The following is an 11887-nucleotide window of genomic DNA, read 5'->3' as shown; positions in this document are numbered from 1 at the left end:
TTGAGTCTCTACCAATGGGACCTACAAGATTCTTTGCCAATCATCTTGTAATGTAATAATGTGGCACCCTTGGGACCCAAGATGCAATAACTGTGGGCGGGCAAGATTGCCCATCCATGAGCCTTGGGTGTGCCCACGGGCGGGCAAGTGTGTAAACACCCTAATTAGATCATGATTTCACAGGGTGGTGCTTCCTCCATGTCTGGGAGCATGGTGTCAACCCACCCTCAAGAAGAGAGACCTGAAAAATGTACATGTTTTCTGTGAACACAGCAGGAGACAGTCCTGGAGACTGGAGTCACGAGTGAACAGAACCAGTGTGTCTGTCAGACTGTACCGTCCGGCTCCAAGGGAGGATTCCTGAATCCTGCATTAGATTAAGTGGTCTGATGGAGCGACGTACGATTTCATTGAATGGATGATCAGGTCACCATGTCCATTTGAATCACAACGTAAAGAGAAGACGAAATGTCACGTCCAAGTAGTTGAAACACAGCAGGCTTGAAAGATGACAGCGGGGGGCGAGCGCGGTTGAGACTCTTGAGTCTTGAGAGCAATGTGAGAGGACTCAGATATGGCATGTCACTGATGCCAGGATTGCTTACACGTATTGGGTAGTTGCATCTTTGCATCTTTGGAAGCTGGGCTTTAACGATCACAGCTCATTTGCATCTACGGTCTTCCAAGTTCCCACATCCAGCAACCCGGTGACCCGGTCTCAGCACTCCTCCCAAGCTCAGGCATGGCGTTTTCCCTATCGGGAGCAGTAGTAGTCTTGTCTATCTTCTTGGTTGTCAAGTTTCTCTTCTCTCGTAAAGCCCACCACATCAAGTCCTTGCTTCGAAAGCACGTGGTCATCACCGGTGGTTCGAGCGGTATCGGCTTTGCTCTGGCGAAACAGTGTGTTGCCGCGGGGGCTTATGTAACTCTTATGGCCAGAAACGAGAGCAACCTCATAAAAGCCTCTCAAATGCTTACTAAGACAGTGGGTTGCCAGTCTGAACAGATATTTTGGAAGGTGTTTCTCGTCTCCACAATCTTATATCTTCTCCGTCCTTCCATTTTTTTTTCTTGGCAACTCTTTTGCAAACAAGGATGCTTGTTCATAGGGGATTGGAGGTTTGATCCTTTTAAAAAGTCTTAAAGAATAGAATTGCTTGACATATTGCTATCCAGGCAGTGGATGTGAGCGATATAGCTGCTGTTTCATTGGCAATCGAAGAGAGCTTTCGTTGGAGACCCATAGACATCCTTATTTGCAACGCTGGGCAAGCAATACCTGGCTCTTTTGATGATGTCACTTTCAAAGACTTAGAATCGGTGGCCAAAACCAACTTTTTGGGTTGTGTCTATGCAGTACGTGCTGCTCTGCCACTGATGAAGACCAGGAGCATGGAAATTCCGTGTTCCATTGTTTTGATAAGCTCTTTATCAAGCTTGGTAAGTACGTTCTAGATGATGACTTGCTTAAGGTCCACGTCTAAAAAGATGGTTTTGACGAGAGTGCTGTTTTTTTTAAAACAGCTTTTGGTTCCTGGCTTCAACCTGTACACACCAACGAAGTATGCTTTGAAAGGACTCGCAGAATTGCTGAGGATTGAATTAACACCACACAGAATCCGTGTGAACTTAGTTTGCCCAGGTTTCACAGAGACTTCAATGTTGGATCAAGGTAGCTCTGTTGCTACACGAGAGAGAGAGAGAGAGAGAGAGAGAGAGAGAGAGAGAGAGAGAGAGAGATCCATAATCCTTCCCTTACTTCCAATACTAGCATTTGAAATCATCTCTTGATTGTTGCAGTTGACAAACTTGGCTCCACGTCGACAGAGCTTTTGAATAGGCTCCTTTTCTTCAATAGACCATCTGCAGAGACGCCTGATGCAGTAGCTGCAACGACTGTGGAAGGAGTCAAGAAAGGGGATTTCTTGATAACTACCTCTCGCAGTGGATTTCTCATTGGTGTGTTAGCAAGGGGCTTCGTTCCTGCTGAATCCGTTTCAGTGGCTCTAATTGAGCTTGTCTTGCTTGTTCCGGTTAGGATACTCAGCTTTATATGGTTTGTATACATGAGAAGGCTCCTACAAAAGCAACTTGAGGAGAATTTTAAACAGAAACCTATAGGATTAAAGAAGTATATTCATAGTATTGATGACTCTGCTGCTGATGATGATGGGAACCTCCATTTGTGGTCACATTAACAGTTAATTCGATCATTTCATTTTAGCCATAGGGGAACATATTAGCCGTTGAAATTTCATGATAATACTTGACTTGTAGATTCCGCCTTGATAGTAGAGTGTTTCGAGGTATAAAGACAGCTAAATTACTCGAGCTATGGCCATTCGACAATGAGCCATAAAGTCAATATCGCTTGTTTCATGTATCCCTTTGGACCAAATCTCCAGATGTTTTTGAATGTAGTCCCAAAGCTTCCGATAAAGTTCAGCGTACTGGGATAAGATTTTCTAAATGGTACGTTCGTTAACGCCTTGGATTGGACTCTTCTTATTCAGCCGAGAATGCTAAAATTTTCTGCTTTTTCAAGGAGTCTTTTGGGAAGTTGCATTGACAAAAATATGTTTCTTTACATGGTGTTACTACGAGTGAACGTTATTGGCTATGTTTAGTGTGAACCTTCAATCTATCATAAAGGGCTTCTTCTTATGTTGCTATAGCCTTGTTATGATTTATAATTCATGCCAATGTATGTTGCCACAATTACAAAATGCAGTTAGTGTGAATAGGTTTTGGGGGAGGAGAGAAGCATGGAAATTGCATGGCCTTTAATGGCACCGTTGTATTGCAAGCATTTGGACGAATGCCATGAAAAGGAGGTGAAGTGCTCGCATATACAAGTCGCGTGTTCCTTTCAAAACAATTCTAGTTATCTTGGCGATTGTCAAAAACCGGTCCCACCTCAACATGGTTGGAATGTTAAGATCCAGACTTACGTGTTGATAGTGTGAATCTAGTGCAGTCCCCAAAATGAGGACCTCCGTTCCCTTCAAGTTGATAGAATGTTGAAGACTCTGTCTACCTTCCCCATAAGCATGCATACTTGGGATGAAGTTGAGGGAGTCACCATGTCCCTTTCGATCTTCCAACCTTGAAGCTTTTGTTGAGTATCTTCAACCAGTCGAAAATATCGCAAATCGAGGGGCACAAGGAAGCTGGAAGCTCAACAACTACACTATCCCAAACCCGTAGTAGCAGCAGGCATTGATTGGGTTCATTAGTCACAGAGCATTTGGCCTACAAGATCTGACGTATGTAAGTGCAAAGACAATTAACGTTGCATTCGTGATGGAGAGACAACACCTTCCAATTGACGTGCATACGGCTATTGCAGAAAATTGATTTACAAGTTATCAAATCGAATAAGATGAAAAACGTGTTAATGGGATCTTACCTTGCCTTGATCCACAAGTTTCTTCAAACAATCATTCATGTGCTCTATAGAAGAGTTAATGAGCAAAGCAATAGAGCAACGAGAGTAACTCCCTTAGTGGTGGCCCTTATGGAGAACCTATACCAATTTCAAACCCAAACAACTCTTTCTTTAAAGATCCCTTACTCCACAAGCTTTAAACTCTAGCTTCTTTCACTAGTGAGGGGAAGCAGAAGAGTGGAGGAGGGATGATGGGTATGAGGAGGGAAGGTCTTTGAAGGATGGGGGTAAACAAGAGAAAGCAACAAAGGAGGGGAAAAGCAAGCATGATGAACAATATATATATATGACTTTAAAGTCCTCTACATTACTCTCCTCATCAATTTTCCCCAACTCAACCTCATCCTCACTTTCCTTCGATCTCTCCTCATCCCCTTCTGCTACCTTAGCCTAAACCTCTAGCAAAATCTCAATCGCAGCCCCAAAGCTAGCCTCTCCTAGGGGAACATCCACATGTAGAAGAGCAGCAATTGACTATTTTCATAGACATTAGAACGTTTTTTGTGAGACTTGTAAGATTTGTAAATTCTTTGTCCTTGGCAATTCCATCCCCTAATTTCCATTCACCCATTCCAAAAGTGGGGGCTGGCCTTTATTGCCCCTCTTCTTATTACAACTTCTAAGAGTAAGTATTTGGTTGTCACCACCAAATATGTGACAAAATGGGTTAAAGCCATGTCCATTCTGGTGGCTATTGGGGTAAGGTTGTGAGTAGTTTCTTTTTTCCCCCCCAAAAAAAGAGGGTTTTATATTAAGATGTCAAATTGAATTGTTATAAAAAATACAATTGTTCCTTTCAGAAACTGAGACTGTCATTGCTTAGAGCATCTAGTATTCTTACTTTGGGATAGACATGCTAGAATGAAAGATAACAGAAAGTGTCAGAAGGGTGTTTTCATTTTCTTTGCATCTCTTGGCCCGATGTTGTGCTCTGGCTCAGGCGTATCTTGGAACGAAGCGTTGCCATTGGCTTTGCCTATTGCTCTCCTTTTGACCTCTGCATGTAGCACTTCTTGGATCAGGTCTAGCTACAGGTCGCTTGTATCACACGTACGAGATGCTTCCTTCAAGGGTGATGGAGAAGGGGTTGGTACAGTTGGCTGGGGGATAGCGTCGGTTCTATGGCAAGGGGAGTCGTATGTTGCCTTTGAGAGAGTTCCTGCACTTTCATTCTCTCCTATAGCTCGTGGGCATAAGGCGCCATGAAGTCTCATGCCTTCCTCATGAGCTGGTCCTATTGGTTTGCGAGCATCTGCTCCTTTTCAAGGCTCGCCTTTACCTCCTTCGTCGTCCTGTCAAGTGCCTCCCAATTTTTTATTCGATCCTACGTGCAGCCGCCAAGTTAGTAACATGAGAGAAGTGTCAATGAAATCATTTCGAAAAAGAGCAGAGCACCCGTGGTGCCATAATAGCCATATCCCTTGCATTCTCACTCCTTGCCAGTGGCGCCCGCCGCTGCTCTGGATGCAGTGTCTCCCAAGAGGAGGTATGCATAATGCATAGGGACTCCCATTATTAGGATTTGTGTAAGGTTCCGTATTTTTGATCAAGTACCTACAGTTCATGAACAGATGAGGAATGTCCTCTGTCTCCCTTTGGAAACGTGCTCATCCCCACGCCCAATTCTTTGAGCTTTGTTGGTTGTCCTCCAGACTCCTTTGTGGATGATGAGCCATAGCAAGCACGATTGTTTCTTTAGGATTTCCTTATCCCACATCTTCTCAAACCTCCTCTCCCACTCCCACTTTGTAGTCGATCTCGCCTCATCCATTTTCCATTGAGATGTGCGATTAGGTCCTCTTGGTGCTCCTTAATGATAGGAATTGGGCAGAGTTGGTTTTTGCCCACCCATCTAAACTCTCTGATCAAAGGCTTGGTTCTTCCTCCCATCCATGTTAAGGATTCAGCATCCCAAAGATTGTGTCGCTTCTTGATTAGGGTGGCAATGAACCAATTAAGTCTGAATTCTATTGCTAAGACGTCTTCACTCTTCCACCTTCTATTTGACCTATTCCACACGTCTTTCCAGCATCTGATTCCTTTTTTATTGAGGCGAAGAGCCCCCTTGATGGTGTGTTCATATGTGGGGGATGAGTTCTCGATGAGCGAAAACCAAATGGAGTCTTGACTACAAAAGTTTCCTGTTTTTCTCAAGAAGCCTTTCCATAAAAGATGTGGCTTGAGGAGTTCCCAAGCCCCTTCCACATCCCCATCTAGAGTTTTGATCCTTTGGCCATGAAGGGCTCCCGAGTTTCCAGGCCTTCCACATCCCCTTCCAGAGTTTTGATCCTTTGGCCACGAAGGGCTACCTAATGAAGATAATAGTGCCTTCGGGGAGGTTTTTCTAGTGCTTACATCTAATGGGTTTGAGTTTTTTTATGTTTTTCCAAACCAAAAAGGCCCAATTATTCTGTGGCGTCTGGAGGGACTTCAGAATCCACTGTGCCATGAATCTTCCTGCCGACAGCTCCACATTTACTATGCCCAGCCCTCCCTTCTCTTTGGGCATCGTGCAGAATCTCCGTTGAACCTTAGCCATTTTTCTTTTCACCCACGTCTCCTCCCCATAGGAAAGTTTTGAAGAGCATGTTAATCTGAGTAAGTGCTTTCTTCGAGGGGAACCAACATGAAATAAAGTATATTACTGATGGGCAAATATAATGAATAAGTACAAAGTTTCTTATGGCTAGGGTGGGTTGGAAACCTTGCCATTTTGCGATCTTCTCTTTGACTTTTTGGATGACCCATTCCCACCTACTTTTATTTGAGCACTTGAAACGCATTGGAATTCTAAGAAGACTAAAAACCTCACCTTCTTTGATAACATTGCATCCCATGTTAAGTAGAGCATTTGGTGGTTGGGATCTTATGCCAAATATTCCGATCTTACTGTGGTTGACCTTTGAACCAGAGGCTAGGCATAAGGTCTCAAGGCAGTTCCAACACAGTGTCCACTAACCTAGAGTCATTCATTGGAGTGAGGTTTGTATCATCAGCAAATTACTAGCACACAATTTGTTTGTTTCCCTGTAGCTAAATGCCCATAATGTTCCCTTTGTCCACTTCTCTTTGAATTAGCCATCCTAGTGAGTCAGCCGCTATAACGAAGAGCAGAGGCAAAAGGGGACATCCTTGTTTGATAGATCTTTTAAAGGGAAAGAGTCTAAGGTTATTCCATTTTCTTCCACTTTAGTTTTAGCCCCATGTAGCAAGGCATTGACATAACTCCTAAAGATGGGTCTGATTCCCATGTCATAGAGGGACTAAAGGATAAACCCCCATTCCATTCTGTCATAGGCTTTGTCAAAGTTGACTTTCATGAAACAAATGTCATGTCCATGCTCTTTTGCATACTCCAATCCTTCCCACAGTGTAAGAATTGCTTCGTGAATGTGGCACCCCTGGATAAAACGTTTTTGCTCCTCTCTAATCCAAACTTGCATTTTCCCTTTCAACCTGAGTGCCAGAACCTTAACGAAAATTTTGTAGCAAGTGTTAAGCATTGTGAGTGGCCTCCAATTCTTGAGTTCCTCCTTCGGCCCTAATTTTGGGATTAGCTTGATCATTCCTGTATTAATTCTAGAGTCGAGATATCGTTTTGCTACCATCTCTTGCCAGAGCAATGAAGGAAAGGACTTAAGATCTCCCAGAATACTTGATAAATCTGATTGGAGACTATCTTCCCTTGGCCATTTGATACACTGCTACCTTCCTCCCTTTCTAGGTAGGCCATGTCAAATCTTGCTACCACTTTTGATCGAGCTTGACTGCACCGCTCCACTACTGCTTGCTTTTTTGTGGATGCACCGCTCCACTATTGCTTGCTTTTTTGTGGATGCACTGCTCCACTACTGCTTGCTTTTTTGTGGATTGAGTTTTTGGTTCCCCCAGTATCTGTTGGAAGTGCTGCACCATTGCTTGTAGGATCAGACCTTGGTCATTTAGCGTCTGTCCATCCACTTTAAGTTCTTCGATGCTTTCCTAGGCATGTTTTTTCCTAAGCATTCTAAACATTCCCTCGTTTCCCCTATCACCTTTTCTCGCCCACCAATCTCTTGTGTAGATGTTTACCTATTGGTGCAAGTCAACTATAGCTTCTCTTCTAAGGTTTTCCTAAATTTCTCTGTAAAAATAATCTGCCCCCGTTCAGTAGTGTCTGCTGCTTTTGCTTCATTTTGTCCTCCAATTTCTCCCTTCTCTCCCATATTGACTTGTCTGCTCTCTTTTTTTATTGCTTTAAGAAACACCTTCATTCTCTCTGTTGCCCTAACCCATTTGTTGAAGATGCTTGCCGTTTCCTTGAATGCTGCCTGCCAGGTCCCGGCTAATTTTGTCTTTAAACTAGGGCAATTGGAAAAAGAAGGGTTCAAAATTAAACCACGATTTTTCTTTTCTTCCCTCTCCCTTATCATGATCAAGATATTGCCATTGATTCTCTATCGTTAGTGACATCTAGTGTAGCTACTCTATAGTTAGCATATCTCTAGCTTATCTACTTTGTTTTTCTTCATACTAAGGAGTCCCTTTACAAATATATGCTCTCTCATCTTCGTAAGGTTGGAAGAGTTAAAAGAGAGGAAGAAGTTGCAATTGGTTGGGTCCCACCTCCATCTTGACTGTTCAAACTCTTCTCAATATTGGTATGTGTTGAAGAGAGAGGCTTGGCTCCTCACACTCTCTGTTACATTTTGCTACACTACTTGCTGCTATAATGCACTAGCAGCAAGCCTTACGGATGTTGCTATTAATATTAACGGTCAGAAATATGGTAATGTGGCTATGGCTTGAGTTTTGAGGAGAAGTATCCTAGTCAAGGGATACGGTGCCTTCTATTGGAGTTCACTTGCAAGTGGGAGATTGTTCAACAAGAGCCATACTAGTAAAAGCAAGTGAAAAACAAACAAGGCTCCCCTATTTTTTTCATTTGATAAATAGAAGAATGCGACAAGTGAAGTTAGTTGCTACACTAACGAAGAGCTTGCTTCATTTCTATCAAATTTCATTGCACTTGTAATGACTATGTAGCAAAAACATCTATAATGTATGCTACAACATATCTTTCTACAAGAGTTGCTAATGCAAGTTTGTAAAGTGATTTTTATGCTATATGGTCCTATGCAGTGTTTGGCTTAAGAATAGTAGTAGAAGGTAGTAGCAAAGCAAGAATAGTGGCAAGGAAGCGCTAGATCTATTGGTCACATTTTGGAAGGCTTTCTTGAGAAACAAAAAAACATTACGAATGCTAGCAAAGCATATAGGGAATGAGGGGGGAAGGGGAAGAGATGAAAGGGAAGAGAAAAGGGCAGTAAGGAAAGGAAAAGGCTGAAAAGATAGCAGAACAAAAAATAGTAGGAAGGGGAGTACACCCCCCTGGGGGGGACTAGAGTTGTTTATTATAGCTTTTAACAAAACTACAAATGAAATTAGGACCTCTTGTTATGTCTAGACTTGTCAGGCATCAGTCATAAGTAATTCGAGCTTCCTGTGGGCTTGACTTGGGGTCCCATTTGAAGCATCCCCTAACCAGATCTAGTAACGTCATACCCTGGTAGGGTACAACTTCAAGTTAGAGTCTAAACAAACAATGGGATGCACCCGCAAACAACCCATAAGGGATGGAGCTAGATGATCACCTCTCAACCATAGGCTCAATACGTTGAGCCACCCTTGAGCTAGAGGTCTAAACGATCAGAGAGAGCTAGCCAGCCTCAAAGTCCTAATATATGTCCCATACCACATGCCCTTTCCTCTAGGTGCTGCTCCTAGTCTAGCAACGTGGACTTTAGTCCAATCATGGTCATATTAAAGTAAATTTATGCTAGCATGAATCAAGGTAGGATGGTTGAGTCTGATTCTTGACTATACATCTTAGTCCTTCATTTGATTCCAAATGGTAGTATCTGCTATAACCACTAAAAATGCGTTGAACAGCCTTGTTCTCAAGTTTATGTTGTAACTGAGACCGAACATGTGCATATGCAAGGCATCCAAACACCCTCATATGTGAGATAACTGGCAATGCCCTAGCAGGTGACCAGTTGAAGACATAATTGGTGATCACTGCCGAGAATGTGTCAAGCGTGAAAATTTCTCCAGAGGCAGTAAGAAATGGTGGCATTGTCTAAACCATCAACATTAAAGAAAACAATTTGATAGAAGTTGTGTGCAAAGGGAAGAATGATGATGTGGTCTACAAGTTATGAATTACGCATAAGCACTTCTTGAAGCCCTTACCAGATTCAATTGAGGGATCCCAAGAATTACTTAGTGCCTTGGAAGCATTGAAGAAAATGTGGGATGCATTTCCAAGTGGTGATGTTGTACCTTCAGCAGCAGTAAGTATGCCATCTATAACATGTAGCCCTCAAGTTGTACTGCCAATATCTGTGGCGATAACTATGGTATCTTTGACAAGAGTAACTACAATATCTACGGCAGTAACTACAGTATCTCCAACTGTACCTACACCATCGATTGCTGCAACTATAGGAACAAGGAGTGATCGTGGAGCAGATTCAAATTCCACAACTACTCCCAAAAAGAGAGCCAAAATAACTCCTACTCCACGTGCAAATCGTTCAAGTGCAAGTTATTTAAAACCAGGCAAAAAATTGGATAGTGATGATCAGGAGGATCCGCAAGAAGAAGATACAAGTCTCGCAGACTTTTCTATAAGTGTGACAGACTTACATCCTCCAGAGGATGAGGGGTACATTTGGGGATTTTCATAATTCAACATGGCCACAATGCTTATTGGAGCTTTGTTGTTCACAAATCAAAGAAAGCTAGATAAGACATTTGCATGCAAATTGTATGGAGATACGAGGAAAACAAGAACTCCAGTTGCCACTAATATCACTCTTCGTCCTATGGCATTTAAGAGACTTCAAGAAGATGATCCTACATTGCCTAATGTCACATTTCAAAAGCGTGTGGACTTTCTTGATGCTGTTGAGAACTTTAGAAGGAGTGACTCTGTTCGTGGAGAGGCTTTGTACCAAAGCCGATATGGGACTGACATCGAGAAGAGATACATGCTGGCAAAGAATAGATTCTTGGAAAGATGCAAGTTTGAGCCCATTGATGGGTAACACTTTTGTGAAGCTTGCAGGGTTGCCCTTGATGAGGGAAGAAAAGTAAACTTGCCATAGAGATTGAGTGGATGGAAAAGTTTCAATGGGTCATTTGTCATGTATGCATATTTAACGATGACTTGAAGTACATTCTAGAATCAGAAAGGCTAAATTCTGCTCCATTTAGGTTGAAAAAAAGCTCTTCTCTTTCTGAGATCCTGATAAAGGCAAGGGAGCTATGGGTGGGCTGTGGAAAGCCACAAACAGTGAAGGGCAGGAGACCTACATCTAAGTACATGGCAAAGAGGACTCAGTTCTATAGATGCTTGAAAGGTGTTGTAAGCAATACGCAAGGCATACCAAGTAATAAGCTTGAGGCAAAGGATCTGAACACCGCCGTTGTAAGATACAGGGATGTTACTTGCATTGTCTTCCGTGAGGACTCAGTGTTTCGGAGGATGGTGGATGTTTGCCAAGCACATGAAATAGGAAATATATCCTTTGAGGCACTAGAGCACACTACAACTCAGAGGAAAGAAATAATGAAACCGATGTCTATTGTTTGGTGGAGAGCATTAAGGTTTGTACTAGATGCAATAATAGAAGAAGTATGCAAGAAGATCCTAAGCGGTGAGACTGTTTCTTGGGAAAGAAGAGCAAGCATAGCAACTTGGATGAAGTGGTTACCCGAATTATTCAAAGTGAGGCTGCTCTCTTGGCACTATTGTTTTAATTGAAATCTGATGATGAGTTAGCTGCTAGCAAGTCAATTGATGTGGATAAGAAGAAAGCACTTAGCCTAGGTCACTTAGCATAGGTCAACTCCTTGATAAGACATGGGCTAGAAAGTGGTTGGCTTCAATGGATGCAGATGCCACACCAACAAGGATCTAAGAGCTAAAATACCAAAGCTTGTTGAGACAGAATATATGGACATCAAGAAAAAGGCCTTGCAGTCCACTGCCCAAGGTAGAGCAATTGGTGGTTTAGATGATGGTTCTCCATTCAGCTTCCCGTATGATATCTTGCTATCGGAGAATGATACAAATTTTGCACACATCAATGGCATTGATACAGAGAATTTCATAACAATGAGCGGTCATGCTTGGGAGAAGCCATGTGTATTTTTCATAGATGAATTGCAAGCCCTTGCAGTGTCACTGATAGTTAAACTTGTGTGGTTTATCATAGAAGGTCCTATGGCAGATAAGAAAAGATCAACGTTGGTCCTATTCATGACAGAATCACAAAGGGACACCTTATATGTGAGTTTGACATCTGCATTTGGGTATTTACTGTCAAAAGTATACCATGGTATAGTCCTATGCAATCATATGACTGTCTTGGAAGGCACTGCCATGCAAGT

The 11887-nt window shown here is 42.6% G+C and overlaps 1 protein-coding gene across 1 annotated transcript; it reads left to right on the top strand.

Moving 5' to 3' along the window:
• The first annotated feature begins 344 nt into the window (after positions 1-344).
• LOC147894166 (3-dehydrosphinganine reductase TSC10A-like) lies at positions 345-2482 on the top strand. Its single transcript, XM_087384871.1, has 4 exons — positions 345-1018; positions 1177-1440; positions 1525-1672; positions 1801-2482. The coding sequence occupies exons 1-4, from the start codon at positions 743-745 to the stop codon at positions 2196-2198; spliced, it is 1086 nt and encodes a 361-aa protein (XP_087240997.1). The 5' UTR covers positions 345-742; the 3' UTR covers positions 2199-2482.
• The last annotated feature ends 9405 nt before the right edge of the window (positions 2483-11887 follow it).

Source organism: Dipteris shenzhenensis, chromosome 14 (genome assembly GCF_047967505.1).
Source record: "Dipteris shenzhenensis isolate YYH24624 ecotype China chromosome 14, Dip_SZ_1.0, whole genome shotgun sequence".
NCBI lineage: Eukaryota > Viridiplantae > Streptophyta > Polypodiopsida > Gleicheniales > Dipteridaceae > Dipteris > Dipteris shenzhenensis.
The sequence above is the reverse complement of the archived record's forward strand: the minus strand, read 5'-3'. Positions and strand labels throughout refer to the sequence as shown.

Excerpts from the sequence above, each read along its gene's own strand:
- LOC147894166 (XM_087384871.1), top strand. The coding sequence starts at position 743 with ATGGCGTTTTCCCTATCGGGAGCAGTAGTAGTCTTGTCTATCTTCTTG. Across the intron at positions 1,019-1,176 it reads CTGAACAGATATTTTGGAAG|GCAGTGGATGTGAGCGATAT; the intron begins GTGTTTCTCGTC and ends ATTGCTATCCAG. Across the intron at positions 1,441-1,524 it reads TAAGCTCTTTATCAAGCTTG|CTTTTGGTTCCTGGCTTCAA; the intron begins GTAAGTACGTTC and ends TTTTTAAAACAG.